A 20,318-nucleotide genomic window follows, 5' to 3' on the forward strand; every position below is an offset into this window, starting at 1 on the left:
TCAGGCGCCCCAAAAGGCTTACTCTTAATCAATATCACCAGGTACTAGCAGGTTTTTGCCCAGATAGAAGGATTCCTATCTCCTCCCACCCTCAGCAATGCCTGCAGTTCATTCATTAGGCCAGCAAAGATTCACTGAATTTTATTATACCCAGTACTGTTCTAAAACAAAACAGATAAATACCTCTGTCCCCCAAGGAACTCACTTCTAGAGGAGAGGCAGACAGGAAATAAATAAATGAATAAATAAATACATAAAGTATTACAGATGGGAGTGAGTGCCTTGGATAAAAGTAGAGCAGAGTAAGGGGATAGAGAATGTCGGAGGGTTACGATTTTCAAGAGGTGTTGAACAATGAAGGGTGGTTAACTCAGCAGGCTTGAGCTGCTTATAACCTGAGCAGAAAGAAAAGTTTGGGAGCTCCTGGGGGGTTCAGTCGGCTAAGCATCCAGCGTTTGATTTCAGCTCAGGATATGATCTCTCAGTTTGTAGGTTTGAGTCCCGTGTCGGGCTCTGCACTGACAGTACAGAGCCTTTTTGAGATTCTCTCTCTGCCTCTCCCCTGCTCTCTCTCTTTCTCAAAAATAAATAAACTAAAAAAAATTTTTTTAATAAAATAAATAAATAAGAAAGAAACGTTTGGCCTTGGTGTGTTATTCTGCCTGATAACAGTGTCTTAGATGACCTAGAGGCCATGTTGTGCCACGTGGTATATTCTAATAAAAATGACTTGGTGGGGGTGCCTGCATGGCTCAGTCAATTAAGCATCCGATTCTTGATTTCGGCTCAGGTCATGATCTCACAGCTCCGTGGGTTAGAAACCTAAATTAATGCTCTGTGCTGACAGCATGGAACTTGCTTGGGATTCCCTCTCTCCCTCTCTCTGTGGCTCCCTCACTTGTGCTATCTTTGTCTCTCTCAAAATAATAAATAAACTTTTAAAAAAATGATATGGTAAAGGCCTTGGGGGCACATTGTTATCAGTTTGACCTCTTCAGGGGCTAGAGACTAAGGTCAGCCATGCAAGCAGACAGCCATGTGCCCATGTGACTGACCCCCAAATAAGAGCCCTGGACACGGGAGGTTCCATGGTTGGCAGCACTCTGACTGTGCTGTCACACATCGCTACTGGGAGAAACAGGCAGTGTCTGCACAGATCCATTGAGAGAGGACATCCGGAAGCTTGTGGCTGGCCTCTCATGAACTCTGCCTGTGCACCCTTTTCCTCTGCTTATTTTATGCTACATTCTTTTACTTTGTAATAAATGAAAACCACGAGTGTAGCAGCTTCCCTGAGTTCTGTGGAGTCCTTCTACTGATTTGTTGAACCTGTCCTGGGAATTCCAAACTATGGTGGCCAAGAAAGTCTTCAAAGAGAAGATGAGAAGAATGGATGCGACCAGACATCTGGCTTGGAAGAGTCCTCTCATCAGGGGAACAGCAGGTTCTGGGAGTGAGCTTGGCATGAGAAAGGTGGGAAAGAGGAGGGGGTCGATGATGTCATATGACCACGGGGGCTGGACGGTCTGGAGGCTTGTCAGCCACCGTAACGGCATGGGATATTCACTCTGAGCAACGTGTGGCACTGCAGGGTTTTGAGAAGAGGAGTGATCTGCTCTGACTTACGTTTTCTTAAAAGGTCACTCTGGCTGCCTTCGTCAAAAATAGAATGAAGGCGGACAAGGCCAGGAACAGGGAGACCAGGTAGAAAATTTACGAGAATCCTGGTGAGAGATGATAGCGGCTGGGAGGGGCCAGGTGGCAAGGATGGGAGGTGTTAAGAAGTGGTCAGATGTGGGATCTGTTTTAAAGGCAAAATCAACAGGGTTTGGTGATAAAATGGACATGTGGTGTGGGAGCAGGGATCCAAAAGAGAGATGAAGGTTTTTTCATACTGAGGACTGGAAGGAAAGAGAGACCACCAGTGGAGAAGATCAAGACTCTTTGAGAGGAGCCTGTTTGGACCTGGAGAGCTGCAGAGAGCCCGGGGATTGGTTTTGGGCATGCATATGTGCGGCAGGCATCTGGATGTCAAGTTAAGAGTTCAGGAGCAATGGGGTGCCTGGGTGGCTTAGTCGGTTAAGCGTCCGACTTTCGCTTAGGTCATGATCTCGCGGTTCGTGGGTTCGAGCCCCGCGTCGGGCTCTGTGCTGACTGCCAGCTCAGAGCCTGGAGCCTGTTTCAGTCTGTGACTCCCTCTCTCTCTGACCCTCCCCTGCTCACGCTGTCTCTCTCCCTCTCCTAGAAATAAATAAAACATTAAAAAAAAAAAGAGTTCAGGAGCAACGTCTGGCTAGAGACATAAATTTGGGAGTCATCTGCATATAGATGGCATGTAAAGCCACGAGGTCAGATGAGATCACCGAGGGAGTGAGTGTAGACAGAAGAGAGGACAGGACCAAGTGCCCAGCCCCGAGGAACTCCACCATGAAGAGACGGGCCAGGAGAAAGCAGCACCAGACACGGATGAGGCGCAACCAGTGAACAATGAGGAAGACGAGGAGGGTATAGTGTCCCAGAAGCCAAGGAAAAAATAATCTCTTTGAAGGAACAGAGTGATCCACTTGTTAAACGCTGCTGATAGCTCAAGTAAGATGGGTTCACCAACACTGAAGTGTTTGGTGCCATGGAGTGGGCTCAAGAGAGACCAGGAGTTGACAGTGAGTGTAGACAACTTTACAGGAGCAAAATTGCAGTCAAGGGGAGGAAAAACACTGTGCCAGAATGCTCAACGAGAGCATGAAGGTTTGAGAGGTTTTGTTTTTGTTCTAATTCTTTTAATGGAACATGGAAGCTACTGTATGTATTATGTTTGTATGTTCATGGGGAAGAAAAAAAATTGACGCAGGCAAGGGAGCAGAGCAGTGCTGGCTGGAACAATGTCCCCCAGGAGGTGAGAAGGACGGGACACCAGGCACAAGTGGAGGGTCCGTTAGAGGGAGACACAGGCTGTTCACCTACAGAAATAGGAGAGGAGGCAGAGGATGTGGGCACAGATGTAGGTAGGTGGCAAGAGCGACCTTTTTAGTTTTTACTATTCTGATGGGTGAAAAGTGGTTTGCTGTTTCTGCACAGCAAAGACAGGACTGGGAGTGACATCCTTAACGACATAGACCCAGCTCCAGAGAAGAATTCATGTGTTTCAACAATTTGTGCATCTTTCTCTCCAAGAGCCCAAGTCTGGTTTTTCCCCAGGCTTCCCTGTCTTTCCATCTCAAGGTCTTTAAAATATATATATATATATATATATATATATATAATATTTATATATCTTTTTAAAATATATTTATTGAGGGGTGCCTGGGTGGCTCAGTTGGTTGGGTGTCCGTCCGACTTTGGCTCAGGTCATGATCTCACGGTTCATGGGTTCAAGCCCCGCGTCGGGCTCGGTGCTGACAGCTAGCTCTGGAGCCTGTTTTGGAGCTAGCTCAGAGCCTCTCTCTGACCCTCCTTTGCTCATGCTGTCTCTCTCTCTCTCAGAAATAAATAAAATGTTTTTTAAAATAATAAAATAAAATATATTTATTGAAAGAGAACATGTGTGAGCAAGTGTACGTAAGCAGGGTAGGGGCAGAGAGAGAGGGAGAGACAAAGAATCCCAAGCAGGCTCTGCACTATCAGCGCAATGTGGGGCTCGAACTCATGAACTGAGAGATCATGACTTGAGCTGAGATTAAGTCAGATGCTTAACTGACTGAGCCACCCAGGCACTCATCCACCTTGGTGCCTTTGTGTGCGTGTCTCTCTCTGCATTTCCTCTGTCCTCCCACCCACCCTGCCTTTCTATCTCTGTGTATTTATCCCTATGCATCTTTCTCTATCTCCCCCTCCCTTCATGTTTGCATCGGGGCCTCTCCTCTGAGCCTGGGTGTGGGGCCAACTTTCTCATCCCAGCCAGCCAGCACTTCCAACCAGAACTTCCAGTCCTTGCTTGACAAAGAACCCCATTTTGAAGCCAAGCTAGGGTGGGGCCTCTGGAAACCTCAGGCTACCTCCATCTACAGCTTTACTTAATTAACAAGCACATTTGTGGCCCTTGGTCTCTGTCAGGCTCTCATCCAAGCACCTTCAAATGCTAACTCATTTAACCCTCCTCTATGAGGTATGTGCTATTGGTAGCGCCATTTTGCAAATGGGGACACTGAGTGGCCATGTCACTTGAACTCATGTCACTTGAACAGTCTAGCTCCAGAGTCTCAGCTCTGAACCACTAGGGACACTGTCTCTTTTTCTAGTCCTTTCTCCAGCCCTGCCCTCAGACAAGGGAAAGATCCTGATCTATGAGACAGTACAGCTGGATTTGGTCTAGTTCTCTGACTTTCAGCAGCTCCACTGCCCTCCATGGGCTCCAGTTGCCTTACTGATCAAGTGAGGGGGTGGAATGCACCCAACTCTCGGTGGGTCTATGACTTTACTTCAACATGAGTCAGTCAGCCTAAGTCCTGGCCAATCATATCAGCATTGACCTGGTACTCGCCCCTAAGCAATACCAAAGGCAGCCAACCCTACTCCAGGATCCAGCCCTTCCCACGCGAGAAAGACTTTTCTGGAAGTGTGGACCCAGGCTACAAGAGGGCATAGGTACCATGACTTCCCACACAAGCATATCAGTCACCTCACTTAACCTGCATCCTTCTTCCTCCTGAATCCACCCTCCACCCAACCTGAACCCAACATGACTCCAAGAGTGAACTCAGTACCCACTCTGGGTCCAGCCTTGTGAGGTGAGGGAATTTCAAAGTGGAGAAAGACAACGTAAGAGAAGCTCACAGCTATGAGCCAGTCCATTCCCACCAAAACCTACTAGGTGCAGCCAACCTACTGGTGGCTCAGTCTGGTAAACCACCAACTTCAGCTCAGGTCATGATCCCAAGGTTCATGAGTTCGAGCCCCATGCTGGGCTCTGTGCTGACAGCTCAGAGCTTGGAGCCTGCTTCAGATTCTGTGTCTCCCTCTCTCTCCACCCTTCCCCTGCTCATGCTCTGTCTCTTCTCTCTCAAAAATAAATAAACATTAAAAAAAAAAAACTACTGTAATGCAGACACCCAACCTCACATCTAGTCCTCATTATCACCGCCAACCCAGAACCCCGGCTCAGCTGTATTTCAACACTTTCCATCCAAATCCTCAGTATTGGCTCAGTCTCCAACCCCAACCCTAATGGACTTCATCAACATTCTTATCCCCCAGATCCCTCTCATCTAGAACTCAATCCTATCCTCAAAACCAACTCACACCCCATCCTCACCCTATGTCTATTCTCCTCCTCAAACTCACTTGCATTCCCAGTGCTGTCATCAGACCCATCCTAAACCTGTCCATAAACTTTTGTTCTCAGTGCAGAGAAAAAAAATGTGAAAGACTTTGAGATGAACCCAACAGATGTCCTTGATGGAAAACCAAACGGGTTATCTGATTTTATGGAATCTCTGCCTCTATTATTGTCTTTGAGCTACTTTACAACGCTGTAAATCATAGACAGCTGATAGCAATGCAAATCATTCTTGTCTATAACCCTACGAATGAGTTTTGTCAGGTGGAAGTACAATTAATTTTCCTCCCCCCACACATGTAGAATAAACCAGTTTTCCATCTATTTATAAATCCATTTCAGTATTCCTTATTGCCTCTACCCATGTGGGTCTTTGTAACATCTTACTAGCTCCATCATTTATTAATGGATCCAAATAAAATCTTTGACATATGTTTATTTTATATATGTAGGAGAGTCCTGGTTAGATCCTTTAAAAAAAACAACAACTTATCTTTTGTCACTATATCCCTATATCCAAACTTCTCCAACATGGACTGCACCATTGTGATGTGAACCTTTACTCTGTCAACTTAATCCCTCATCCTTATTATGATACCACTGCTCTCTCTCCAAACTTCATCTGATCCCCATGCCTGGCTTTCTTCCAAATTCTGACCCCACCTCTGCCCTCCTTAATCCTTAATCCTGCCCCCTCCACCCCCTAGGATTAATTCATGGCCCCACCCAGTCACAGTTCCAAGAGACACCTACTCATTCCCAAAACACCACCTCTTCCTCCTTCCTCTTCCCCATTATCCTGGCCCCCAGAACCTTCCGATTCCTGCTTCTCCCTCTCCACCTACATCCCATGGACTCCCTCACCCCAACTGGCCCTGCTCCTTAAAGGCCATTTACCCAAAATATTACTTTCTCAGGCCCCATCCAAGTACAGTTCACTTTATAGCCACGTAGCTGAAGATTCCCTTCTTGTGCCTGATGGTTTTGGGGGTGGGATGGAGGGAGGGGAATGGCGGAATAAATTAAGGCATCTCGGTGGATTTCAGAAGGGATGGAGATAGAGTTGGTGTTGAAGATGAAGTCGGGAACTGGAATTTGGATGTGTTGGGATTGAGGTTCGGATAAACTTGAGATAAGGCTGTTGATGGGATTGTGTTTGGAGGATAGGCTGACTGTAAGGAGCATGGTTAAAATTAGGGAGATAAGAACAGGGTCGAACATGGCCATCTGGGAGCTGATGGATGTAAGGAGGTTGGGTTGGAGGGGTTGAAGAGATTAGAAAGTGGGATGGAAAATGGATTGATGTTAGCGAGGGCCATAGGGATTTAGAGTGGGTTTGAGGAAGGAAATGGCTTTCCCCTTCCCTCTAGGGTGGGTCTTGCAGCCTCCAAGTTCACAGTGGGTTCAAATGGGGCCTGGGCGGGGCTAGGTATGGGTCTCAGCTTGTCCTGGAAGCCCCGCCCTAAGCGCTAGGGCCAAACCCAGGCTGGGGGGTGCCTGGCAGCAGCCTGCTGAGCCATTGGGGGTGGAGAGGGGGAGGCCAGCAACAGGGAAATGCTGAGGGCGCTGGGGGAGGGAATCCAGGGGTTAAAAGCCATGGGTCCAGGCTGAAGTTGGAGGCAGCTGGCGGCGAAGCTCTGCATCTGGGCGTCTCACGGAGGTAGGGTCCGCCTGGGGCAGGGGCGGGAGCATCAGAGGGGAGGAGTGGGGAGAGGAAGGAGATGTGAGCAGGAAAAGGGAAAGGGGGAGAAGAGCTGAGTCAGGGAGATGGAGAAGGAAGCCAGAGGTTTAGTTAGAGATGCAAATCTGCAGAGCTGAGGAGCGTGAAGCACGCTGAAAGTTAAGCTGTCTGAGGCCAGGTGCCCGGGACGACCCTGAGAGGGGAACAAGGGCTCCGAGAGCGGCGGGAGCGGGTACCGAGGCCCCCAGCTCGCTGGAGGGCGCGGGTGCACGCGGGTGCACGCTGCCTCTGCCCCCCTCACCTCCTTACTGGGCTCCCCACCGAGGATGGAATTTGGGAAGGGCGTGTAAATTCCGGGGTCAAGGTTCTTCCTGAAGGAGAGATTTTAGACTGGAAAGTGCAGGGGCACAGGTAGGAGGGAGGGGCGGTCAGAGATGGGGGTTCCAGCCAGCCCGTGACACCTCCCCCACAACTTCTCTAGGCCCCGCCCGCCCTGCTCCCCACCCCGGAGCCGCCATGTGGCCGCTGGCCGCCGTGATCGCCTTTCTGACTGTGGCCTTGTCAGGCGGTAAGAATGCGCGGGGGTGGAGGCGGGGTGGCCACCCGAACAATGGTAGGAGGGGTCAGGCCAGGAGGTGGGGGCGTGGGAGCCCTGAGCTCCGCCCACCGCCCACTCGAGGCCGTGTCCTCAGGGACAGCCCCGAGAGCTTCCTGCTTGTCCCGGCGTGACCTGGTTTCTGGGCTGGGGTCAGCCCACTCTCCCGCCGACCCCAGACCCCTATCTGGGGCGTCCCGGCTCTGGCGAGCCCTCTCGTGTTTTTAAGTCTTCTGATCTTCCTCACCAGGCTTTTCCCTGATTGCGCTACTCTGCACCCTGAATGCCCCCCAACACACTTTCAGCCCTTGCCCCCGCAGCAACCCCCCCCCCCCGTCAGGGCATTCGTGAGACGTGGAGGAGGGACCCTCGGGTTCAAATCCTGACGCTGTCACTTTGAGCAAGTAATTTAGCTTCTTTGTGGTTTCTCATCTGTAAAATGAGAACATCTAAGCCCCTGTTACAAAAGGTTGTTGTGAATGTTACAATGAGCTAATGTACGACAGATGGAAGGGGCTGGAAAGTTAGTAGTTGTTACGTTATTGGTAGTATTTGCTCTTCATTATCAGCCCCTTCCAGAACCTTTTAGTTTGTTCTTCCTTTAATCTTTGGGGTGACTCCCAAACCTGATTTCCCCCTGAGTCAGCCCCCAAAGATTCCTCCTCATGTTTAAGGCAAATTTGCAGGCAGATTCTTAGGCATCGTCATCCGTCCACCCATCCATCTGTCTGTCCAACCGTCCATCCATCCTTTCATTTAACCAACAAGCTGCTGAGCACTAAGCACTGTTCTGGGTGCTGTAATGCAAGCAGACACGGTTCCTGCTCTTAGCACCCGGAGCCTAGCGGGGAAGGATGCAGGCATTATTCAAACAATTACTCAAATAATTAGTTAATAATTAGTTACAACTGTGACAGGAGGTGATGGCTTCAAGGAGCCAAGCCAGGAGCCTGGAGATGTAATAGCAGCTCCTGGCTTGGAAGGCCCCTCAACAGCTGGACCCCTGAGCTGAGACCTGAGGAGGGAGGAGTCCTCGGGCACCTGGCACCACCCTGGGCCTGAAGGTGGGGCGGTTTCTCTTCCTTGGCGCCATTCCCAGGACGTGGGCCCATGTCCCAAGCCCCTCCTGGGTACCACGCCCTGAGCCCACATGCACCATCTTGTGGAGCCCTCAGCAGCCTTATGAGGTAGGAACACTATAATTACTCCAGTTTCGTAGCTAAAACCCTGGGAGTCTGAGACAGCAGGTCCTGCCCCAAAGACACCTGTGACGCCTGAGTCAGGATCCCAGTCCACTTTGGCTGCCCCGTCCCCAGCCTCCTGGACTTGAGGCTCTGGCCGGCCATCTTCATTATTTTAGATCTAATGGTCTGCTTACAGTCAACTCTTTTTTTTTTAACTTACAGTATATTAAAGGTAAAGTTTATATTGCTGTCTTAAATGGAAAAGAGCACCCTTTGCTATAAATAAAAGGTAAGAAGGAAAAATAAATCCTGCACAATGTAACAAAAACAATGTGTTTATTGGGTTGGACCATCTGACATTGTCAGTAGTGGACTTTTTTGACCTTCCCCAAAATGGCGATGGCAGATAGTTCAGCTTAATAAATGGCAAGTTGCTGGCTAGAGGCGTCTCTTCTTCCAGGTTGTTTTTTTTTTTTTAATGTTTATTTATTTTTGAGAGAGAGAGACAGAGCAAGGGCCAGGGAGGGGCAGAGAGAGAGAGACGAAGACACAAAATCCGAAGCAGGGTCCAGGCTCTGAACTGTCAGCACAGAGCCAAACACGGGGCTCAAACTCATGAACCATGAGATCATGACCTTATCTGAAGTCAGATGCATAACCTGCTTAACCTACTGAGTCACCCAGGTACCCTTCTTCCAGGTTTTAAAAAGTGAGCTCAGTGAGGAGTGGAGAGGTATTAAAAGCCTATTAGCCCCATCATGGAGCCCTGTTTCTCCCTGACAAAATCAGGATTGGAAGAGAACTGGGAAGTGACTGTTTCTGAGGCTGCAATCTGATGTCACTGACACCTCATCTCTGTGCCACCTAAAATGACCTGTGCCCACCAAGACTGCTGTCCCCAATTCTGAGCCAGTCCTGTGGCTTATGCAGGTGGGGAAGCTGGCCAGGGAGAAGAGCCTACTGGCCACAGAGCTGGGGACCTCCTGCTGTATCTAATAATTTTTTTAAATATTTATTTATTTTTTAAAATGTTTTTAATGTGTTTTATTTATTTCCGAGAGAGAGAGAGAGAGAGACAGCGTGAGCAGGGGCGGGTCAGAGAGCGAGGAAGACACAGAATCCAAAGCAGGCTCCAGGCTCTGAGCTAAATGTCAGCACAGAGCCCGACGCGGGGCTCGAACCCACGAACCGCGAGATCATGACCTGAGCCAAAGTCGGACACTCAGCTGACTGAGCCACCCAGGCGCTCCTAAATATTTATTTTTGAGAGAGAGGGAGGGAGGAAGGGAGGGAGGGAGACACAGAATGTGAAGCAGGCTCCAGGCTCTGAGCTGTCAGCACAGAGGCTGAACTCACGAACCACGAGATGACCTGAGCTGAAGTCAGACTCTTAACCAACCAACTGAGCCACCCAGGCATCCGCTAATAATTCTCGTTAATGTTTATTTATTTTTGAGAGAGAGAGACAGCAAGAGCAGGGGAAGGCAGAGAGAGACACAGAATCTGAAGCAAGCTGGAGGCTCTGAGTTATCAGCGCAGAACTCACACTCATTAACCACGAGATCATGATCTGAGCAGAAATCAAGAGTTGGATGCTTAGCTGACTGAGCCACCCAGACACCCCTGTAGCTAATTAATAACAGTCCCCACTTACTGAGCTCTTGCTCTATGCCAGGTGGTGAGCCCAATGAGAAAGCTAAGGCTGGAGATGCTGGTACGGCATCACCCAGCCAGAAAGTGGCACATTTAGGATTGGACTTGCTCTCCCATTGTTGACTGCTGTGTCTCCACTGCTGGGCATAGTGGCTAGCACACAACACTTACTGATCGAACACCTACTATGTGTCAGACACTGTGCTCGGTCCTGGAGAAATAGCTCTGAATAAAGTAGTTACGGTGCCTGTTATCAATGATCCTTATAGTCAAGTTGCAGAGATTTTTTAAAAATCTACATAAATGTAAACAAATAGAGAGAGAAATGAATAGCAGTCATGGCTCTGATGGAAATCAATGGAGGGAATATAATAGGGGAGCTATATATATATATAACTATATATATATATAACTGGGGAGCTAGGAGGGACCACATTAGACCAGGTGGCCAGCAATCTGGGATGGCCTCTGAGGAGGTGATGTTTGAACTGCACTGAACTCTCAGAGTGAAGATGGACACAGACATGGAACCTGTAGATTCTGAGTGCCATCAAGTAGAATATTTCATATATATGATGTCCTATATCTGCCCTGCCTGCTATGGTGGCCACTAGCCACATGGGCTCTTGAGCATTTCAAATGTAACAGGTGAGGGGTGCCTGGGTGGCTCAGTCAGTTAAGTGACCGACTTTAGCTCAAGCCATGATCTCACGGTTCATGGGTTCCAGGCCAGTGTTGGGCTCTGTGCGGAAAACTAGCTCAGAGCCTGGAGCCTGCTTCACATTCTGTGTCTCCCTCTCTCTCTGACCCTCCCCTGCTCATGTTCCTCTCTCTCTCTCAGAAATGAATAAAACACATTTAAAAATTTTAAAAGAAAAAAACAAATGTAACAGGTGAGGTTGAAAAGCTGAATTTATTTCATTTTAATGAATCTAAATGTAAATATCCACAAGTGGCTAGAGGCTACCGTATTGAACAGCATGGGTCTAGAGAAAGAACTGTCCAGAAAGAAGCAGCAGCAAGTTCAAAGAGTATGATATGTCTGGAGAAGGGGTCTACAGCTCTGGAACAGAGTATATGAAGAGGAAAGGTGGGAAATGGGACCAGAGAGGCTGGTAAGAATCAGATGATACAGAGTCCTACAAACTTTGAATTTGAGAGTAGTTAGGCTGTGGGTTATATTTAAATCCATAGAGGCACCTGGTAAATATGTGTTGAAAGAATGGATGGACAGATGGATGATGGATGGATGGATGGATGGATGGATGGATGGATGGATGGATGAATGAATAGGATGGATACCTACTTACCTCCTTGGTAGATATATAGGTCAGTCTCATTCCTATCTCCTAAAATCCATTCCCATGGTAGGGTGAGAAGATGCAGGTGGGGAGAAAGTCAGGCTTGCATTTACCTATCAGAAGCTTCCTTGTTCCATGAACTCTGTGAACCCCTGATGGAGTTAGCACTTCTACTTTGCCCTGACTCCTCTCCATCACATGGAGGATGGCAACTCCCACAGACCAACAAATGAACCATCAGTTCCTGGTCACCCAGAGCAAAATTCTGACCCTCTCCCCAAGCCCAAGGCCGCCTCCTCCCCATGGACCCCAGTTCCCTAACATTTTCTCTTCTTCATCAGGTATCTCTCAGGAGTTTCCCAAGATCCTCAACGGCACAAATGGGACCAGCGGGTTTCTCCCTGGCGGCTACACCTGCCGCCCGCACTCTCAGCCCTGGCAGGCGGCCCTGCTAGTGCAAAACCGGCTGCTCTGTGGGGGGATCCTGGTCCACCCCAAATGGGTCCTCACTGCAGCACACTGTCTGAAGGCGTATGTGGGGGTCAGGGGAGCATGAGGGAAGGGACGGGAACAGGACTGGGGAGGTGAGGGGGTGGGTGGGTCTGGATTGAGGATGAAGTCAGAGTTAGGGTTGGGGTTTGGGAATGTGACTGGAATTGAGGATGTGGAAGGAGATGTTTGCAGAGGACGGCGGTGGAGATGGGCTCAACCCCTCTAATCACCACTTCCTACACCCACAGAGGGTACAGAGTTTACCTGGGCAAGCATGCCTTGGGGCGTGTGGAGGCCGGAGAGCAGGTGAGGGAGGTGGTCCGTTCTATCCCCCACCCTCAGTACCAGATCAGCCCCACCCACCTGAACCATGACCACGACATCATGCTTCTGGAGCTGCAGTCCCCGGTCCAGCTCACGAACCACATCCGTGTTGTGCCCCTCTCCCACGGCAGCCTCCCCACTGGCACCTGCTGTCGGGTGTCTGGCTGGGGCACCACCACCAGCCCCCAGGGTATGCACCCTCAAAAGGTGGCCTGAGATGTCAGTGGCTGGGTAAATGGGGGCAGAAAAGGGAGGGAAGGTTGGGGGAGGGTTCCCTTATATATATATATACATGTATAGTTGTATACTATATATTACATATCACATATGTTATATATCCTTTATATAAATACATATACGTTTATAAGCATGAAGTTATATGTTATATATATTCTTTATACAAATGTCCATTTATAGTTATATGTCATAGATTATATAGTTATATCCTTTATATAAATACATATACATTTATAAGTGAGATTATGTTATATATATTCTTTATACAAATGTCCATTTATAATATATGTTATATATGTCGTAGATTATATAGTTATATATCCTTTTATAAGTATATATACATTTATAAATATGTATAGTTATGTTACATATCCTTTATATATAAATGTACATAGTTATATATTTTATACAATGTTATAGACCAAATATATAAACTATATCATATAAATATATAAATTAGTAAAAACATAAATATTGTAATGTTATATACTACATGTATGATATATAAATACACATCATTATACATTTGTATCCAAGTATGCAAATTATCATATAGGTTGATTTTCTAGATCATAAATTCTATATGTATTTATTTAAATATGTTTGTATATAAATTATATGTTAGACAAATTATACATAAGTATATTTAAATAAATATGTAACAATGCGTTTGATATATTGGCAGATATGTATTTGTTAAATGTAAGGACGTGCAGGTGTATCCTTTGTGTTTAAGTTACATGTGCATGAATATAAAATCGATCTTCATAGCAGCGAGGGCCCTTTGCATCTCCTTAGTGGTGCCCTGGCTTCTTCCCAGTCTCCTTTCCCTCTTCCTCCCCGATCTGCCATCTCTCTCCACACGGCTTTCCATCCCCTTGTTTCCGCACCCCCAATCTTCTGCCTCACAGTCCTTCCCTATCCCTCTTCTCCTCTCCCTTTTGTGTCTCTTCCTCCACTTTCCTGCATTCTCTGTATCTCCCTTTTGCTGGCTCCCACACCCCGTACCCCATTTCTCCCCACACCCGTCTCCTCCACCACTCTCCCCAGGTACATATTCCATCTCTTCCCCATCTTCTTCTTTGCATCTGTTTCCTACCAACTCTCCTGTTTAACTCCCACCCCGTAGCCTGGTCGAGACAGCCATCCTGAGACCCCCCCCTCTCTCCTTCCCAGTGAGTTACCCCCCAACCTTACAATGTGCCAACATCCAGCTTCGCTCAGACGAGGAGTGTCATCAGGTCTATCCGGGGAAGATCACACCCAACATGCTATGTGCCGGCACAGAAGAGGGCGGCAAGGACTCCTGTGAGGTGAGAACAGCATGGAGGGTGGCTGCCATGGGCTAAGGGGGGAAGCCAGAATGAAGGTGGGGACAGATTCGGGGAGTGGGGGAAGAACTTCCTTTTAGCCTTGGGGGAACCAGTGTTTTAAGAGGACATGTCCCCTAACGTAGGTCAAGATAAAAAGAGAGTAGCCATGACTGGAGAATATAATTCATCTTGAGCCTCAGCTTTGACTGACGTTGGCTCCCCAGATCCCTGTGTTGAGATGCATAAAGGTTGGTGTTGTTTCAGTTGCAAGTGAAAGAAACCCAACTCAAACCAGCTTAAAAGCAAGACACACTGACTTTTTTAACTGAAAAGTCCAGGGGTGTCTTGCTTCAGGCACAGATGGATCCAAGTACACAAGTAATGAATGTGTTTAAGACGGTCTCTTTTCATTTCAGCTCTTCTCTCTTCTGCTTTTGTCTTCATTCTCAATTAAGCTTTTCCCCGGAGCTTTGTTTACATAAACATCCTTCTTAAAAAAAAATTTTTTTTAAGTTTATTTCTGAGAGAAAGAGAGACACAGCGTGAGCATGGGAGGGTCAGAGAGAGAGGAGACACAGAATCTGAAACAGGCTCCAGGCTCTGAGCTGTCAGCACAGAGCCTGACGCAGGGCTCAAACCCATGAACCACGAGATCATGACCTGAGCCAAAGTCGGACACTTAACTGACTGAGCCACCCAGGCACCACAAACATCCTTTTTTTTAATGTTTATTTTTGAGACAGAGACAGAGTGTGAGAGGGTACAGGGCATGAGAGAGAGACATAGAATCTGAAGCAGGCTCTGGGCTCTGAACTGTCAGCACAGAGCCCAACATGGGTCTTGAACCCACAAACCGTAAGATCATGACCTGAGCTGAAGTCGGACGCTTAACCGATTGAGCCATCCTAGCGCCCCTGTTTACATAGACGTCCTGAGCATGATTCTCACTAGGCTGACTTAAGTCATGTGTCCTGAACCTTCACTCTGCCCAGAGCTGTGGGATTCTCTGATGGACCAAGTCCATCATGTGGACCATGGCCCACCGTGTGGGCCATGGAGGGGCTGTTCCCCAAAAGAGAATATCAGAAGGCAGTTATGAAAATGAGGAGAAATGGATACTACATGGGCAAAAAACCTCCACAAAAAATGAAACTTGTGTCCAAGAGAGGAGGCTTCTGGGATGGAGTTTTGGGTTAGTGGGAAAGAGTGATAAATGAATGAATGGTGTGTGCCTTGATTGATCAGTGAGGAATGTCTTGGGTCCCGGGGGGAGGAGTGAGAGTACACACGTTACATACCTTACCCAGGTGTGGGTGAGTTTGCCCAATGGTGACATGGCACCAAGGGGCCATGGAACCACAGCAGGGTTGGGGGACAGCATGATGGGGGGGTGCAAGGTGGGGTTGGTGGCAAAGAACCAAGAATGAGGCTTGAGGTAAGGTGTAAACATTCTAAGGAGGCTGAAGAGCAGAGAAAAATGTGGAGAGACAAGTCTCTCTTCTTGGTCTGAATGTCCGTCTAGTTCCACCTTTCTCTTTGTGTCTCTTTTGCTGACCCTCTTCTCTGTGTCTTCTTGTCTTCCTGTTTCTCTCTAGCCCTCTCTGTGTCCTGTCTCTCGTTATCTCTGCCTCTGTGTGTCTCCGTCTTTCACTCTCTCCCATATGTCCCCACCTGTGCCTTTGTTTGGCTCCACCGCGGCCCCCATTACTCTCTCTTCCCCCACTCAGGGTGACTCCGGGGGCCCCCTGATCTGTAACGGAACACTCCACGGCATCATCTCCTGGGGAGACTTCCCATGTGGACAGCCCAACCGGCCTGGTGTCTACACTCGAGTCTCTCAATATGTTGTATGGATCCAAGAAACGATTAAAAAACACAGAGCCCAAGAGTGGAAACGGACGAAGGGCCCACAGTAAACGCTGGGTTGGTTCACCTGCCTCCTTCCCTCCCTCCTTGCCCTCCTCACTCCATTGGCCCAGCCCTTCTCTGCCCCTCCCAAAGTTCCACTTGAACCAGTGATCCCTATTAATGTCTGATCCCAGCTGACACTTCGTGTTTCAAAAGCATTCAGTCACTACCAGTATCATGGTCTCCCAGATACTGCATCCTGAAATACCTCAGGACCCTCAGCATCCCAACCCAGAAGATGTTGGAGGACTCCCTCTGTCTCAACAAAATAGAATTCCAGACAGCCATCGGAATGTTCGGTCCGTGGAATACCCTTAAATACTTCGACTCATCTCAACAATAATTTATGTCCCATGAATGGAACTTCCTTGACAGCGTGCTGTACCCCTTCACATATTTCTTGATTACCAACATTCTAGACATTTCTATGTTTGGTGCTCAAGAATGTTCTAGACTTCTGTGACATTTCATCTTGAAAATATTCTCTTGGGGCGCCTGGGTGGTTCAGTCGGTTGACTGTCCGACTTCAGCTCAGGTCATGATCTCACAGTCTGGGTTCGAGCCCTGCGTCAGGCACTGTGCTGACAGCTCAGAGCCTGGAGCCTGTTTCGGATCCTGTGTCTCCCTTTCTCTGCCCCTCCCCCACTTGCACTCTGTCTCTCTCTCTCAAAAATAAACATTTAAAAAAAAATATTCTCTTGGACCCAGAATCTTCCGCCCAACAATTTTCTAGGCACGACTGAATGACTAATCACATCACAGCCAATATTGGATCCTCATAATGGTTCGTTCTCACATAGTTTTGGGTCTCCCAAATGTCCCATCTCTACCTACATCCCATATTTTGCCAGAATGCCCTGTCTCTGGATCCCCATGCCTACTAAAGATCAACAGCACACTAGACTAGAGTTTTGGGGTTCAGGACCCTAAGGGGCCTCCATACCTGGACCCTGGTGTCTGCCAAATATTCTGTCCTTATATCTCCCCCACAAGCATCTTTATCTTCCGGTGACCCCAACATGCAGTAGTTACATGCTCAAGCCACTGAGTCCCTGACTTGAACGAGTCATAAAACTCACTGCCTTTTGGTGTCTAAATGGGGCTCCTCATTTCTCCTCATAGCATTATTATAAATTTCAAGCCCTCCCACTATTATTATTTGCATGGTTCCCTATCAAATATCACCTCAGGGTGTCATCGACACCCTCCAAATTTGCACTGTCCAAAAACTGTATTTGGGGCTCCTGGCTGGCTCCAGTCAGCAGAGCACATGACTCTTGATCTCAAGGTCCTGAGTGGGTGGACTTCAAGGTCCACATAGGGTGTAGAGCTTACTTAAAACAACAACGGGGCGTCTGGGTGGCTCAGTCAGTTAAGTGCCAGACTTTGGATCAGGTCATGATCTCACAGTTTGTGGGTTTGAGCCCCACATTGGGCTCTGTGCTGACAGCTCAGAGCCTGAAGCCTGCTTTGGATTCTGTGTTTCCCTCTCTCTCTGCCCCTCCCCTGCTCACCCTCTGTCTGTCTGTCTCTCTCTCTCTCCAAAATAAACATTAAGGGGCGCCTGGGTGGCTCAGTTGCTTAAGCTTCTGACTTCGGCTCAGGTCATGATCTCACGGTTCCTGGGTTCGAGCCCCATGTCGGGCTCTGTGCTGACAGCTCAGAGCCTGGAACCTGTTTCAGATTCTGTATCTCCCTCTCTCTCTGACCCTCCCCTGCTCACACTGTCTCTCTCTCTCTCAGAAATGAATAAAATATTTAAAAATTTTAAAAAAACCCAGCAACAACAGAAAGTGTTGCATTCATGTACTTTTTTCAGCATGTATTCAGTGCTGACCATGTGCAGGCACTCTCCTGGCTGTTCATAAATACAACTTTATTCATTTAACAAATATTGGTGCTTCTCACAACCCAGGCACTGTTGCAGACACAGCTGATAAACAGTGAATTAGGTAAAACTTCTGTTCTGTAGAGCTCGTATACTTTGCAGGGAGACACAATTTTTAAAAAAAATAATAATAAGGAGATCCAGTAACAGGTGGCAATGTGAACCATGGCAAAAATGAAGAGGACGAAGGAGAGGGAATGTTGGGGTTTGGGGTTGGGAGAGTGAGTGGAGTTGCTGTTTCATTATTATTTTTTAATGTAGGCTCTGTGCCCAACGTGGGACTTGAACTTCCAACCCTGAGATCAAGAGTTGCAGGCTCTACCGACTGAGCCAGCCAGGCACCCCAGAATTGCTATTTTATGCAGGATGGGCTAGGGACACCTGGGTGGCTCGGTCAGTTAAGCATCTCGGCTCAGGTCACGGTCTCCTGGTTTGTGAGTTTGAGCCCCATGTCGGGCTCTGCCCTGGCAGTGCGGAGCCTGCTTAGGATTCTCTTCCCTGCTCTCTGTATCCTCCTCCCTCACATGCACATGGAATCTCTCCCTCTCTTAAAATAAATAAATTAAATTAAAAAGAAATAAGATGGTCTGGGGAATGATGGTGCATTAGGGAGAAAAAAAAATAATGAAAGGATGGAAAGAGAGATCCAGGTGCATATCTGAGCATCAGTACCCATGCAGACAGCAAGTTCAAAGGACCTGAGCTGGCCAGGTACATCTGAATATTGGGAAGATGGTGAAGAGGTTGGTGTGGAAGTGACTGCCCTTCAATAGCTTAGGCAGGAGGTGATGGTTCTTGACCAGGTGATGCTCTCAGGGGAGTTATCGGGTCTGATTCTGGGTCTGCTTGAAGAGATTGTCGGACAGTGTTGACATCAGATGAAGAGTGAGAGAAAAGACAGAAGGATAACCTCAACGCTTTGGCCTGAGCAACCATTTACTAAATGGAACTGCCATTTACTAATATTGGGGAAACTTTGGGAGGGATAGATCTGCAGGTAAATATTGGGAATTTTTGTTTTAAACTGTCTATTAGTCACCGAAGTGGCAATAAACTCCGCCCTCAAGGGGATTTACAGAAGATTAACAAACACACTAAACTAACTAACTGCAAATTGTAATGATTTCTATGGGATAATAAATATAATCCAGGGCTCCTGGGTGGCTCAGTCGGTTTAGCATCTGATTCCGGCTCAGGTCATGATGTTGTAGTTGATGAGTTCGAGCCCTGCAATGGGCTCTGTGCTGACAGCTCAGAGCCTAGAGCCTGCTTCAGATTCTGTGTCTCCATCTCTCTCTACCCCTCCCTCATGCTCTGTCTCTCTCTGTCTCAAAAATAAATATTTAAAAATTTAAAAAATAATAATAAATGTAATCCATGAAGGATCTAAACAGAGTTTTGTGTTAGAAATTAGAGGAGAAGCTGTTTTTCACAGGTAGTCAGGAAGCACTTCTTGGAGGAGGCAGCATTGATTAAAGACTCCAAAGGTGAGAGGGAGCCACTTTTGCAAAGAACACTAGTAATATCTCTGAACAAGGGAGTCATCATATTTCAGAGTCCACCATCCCTGGTTCCTACAGGGGAGACTATAGGTTAGTGTTTAAAACCATGGGGGGGTGGGGGCATCTGTCTGGCTCATCTGGTGGATCATGTGATTCTTGATCTTGGGGTTGTGAGTTCAAGCCCCGTATTGAGTGTAGAAATTACTTTAAAATAAATATAAATAAATAAAAGCAAGGAGGATGGAGTCTGAAGAATGGTTTTGGATGGAAGAATCTTTATCTTTTGGGAAGCTCTGTTTCCTCATCTGGTACTAACAGGACCTACTGCTCAGAGTTGTTAGAAGGAAGATTGGCATTTACAGTCTGCACATGGCAGCTTCTCAATTAGCAGAGAAGCAACATGATGAGATAGCTAAGAACATAGTTTCTAAGGCCAGGCTGCCTGGGTGTGACTTCCAGCTCTGCCACTTATTTAAATGTGTGACTTACCTTTTCCATGCCTCAGTTTTCCTGTCATTCAAATGGGTATAATAGTGGTACTTAACACCAAATTGCTTAAAGACCTGCAAGCAAAGGGTCAAACCATAAAGCTAATGGAAGATAGTGGTAGAGAACATTTTTGTGACGCAGGAGTCAGGGAAGACTAAAACGTCAGACAGACTCATCATAAGACAAACACTATTTGATTCTATCAAAATTAAGGATTTCTGCTCAACGAAAGACAACACGAAGAAAGTAAATCAGTGGGCGGACATATTTGCAAAGCATAACATTGACCTGGGGTTGGAATCTAGAACGTGCTGGGAAATCCTGCACATAAACAAGAAGAATGTTCAAGGGTATGAACAGAGTTGCCAAGGAGGAAACCAACAAAAAAGTCAGATGAAAGATGGAGAGACTCACTGGTCATCTAAGCACACGCAAATACAAATAACAACCCCTTTATATATATTCAATGCATTAGAAAT

At 47.4% G+C, this 20,318-nt stretch overlaps 1 protein-coding gene across 2 annotated transcripts; it reads left to right on the top strand.

Annotated features, from left to right (window-relative positions):
* Positions 1–6,872: 6,872 nt before the first annotated feature.
* On the top strand, positions 6,873–16,181 carry KLK13 (kallikrein related peptidase 13). 2 transcript variants are annotated; one of them, XM_039247754.1, is made up of 6 exons: positions 6,873–6,932; positions 7,435–7,521; positions 12,028–12,217; positions 12,427–12,692; positions 13,916–14,052; positions 15,780–16,181. In XM_039247754.1, the coding sequence occupies exons 2-6, from the start codon at positions 7,470–7,472 to the stop codon at positions 15,966–15,968; spliced, it is 834 nt and encodes a 277-aa protein (XP_039103685.1). In that variant the 5' UTR covers positions 6,873–6,932; positions 7,435–7,469; the 3' UTR covers positions 15,969–16,181. The 2 variants fall into 2 exon arrangements, with proteins under 2 accessions (XP_039103685.1, XP_039103675.1); XM_039247744.1 differs by lacking the exons at positions 6,873–6,932; positions 7,435–7,521 and having other exon boundaries at positions 11,916–12,217.
* The last annotated feature ends 4,137 nt before the right edge of the window (positions 16,182–20,318 follow it).

Source organism: Hyaena hyaena, unplaced genomic scaffold (assembly GCF_003009895.1).
Source record: "Hyaena hyaena isolate Hyena2069 unplaced genomic scaffold, ASM300989v1 scaffold_9, whole genome shotgun sequence".
Classification (NCBI taxonomy): domain Eukaryota; kingdom Metazoa; phylum Chordata; class Mammalia; order Carnivora; family Hyaenidae; genus Hyaena; species Hyaena hyaena.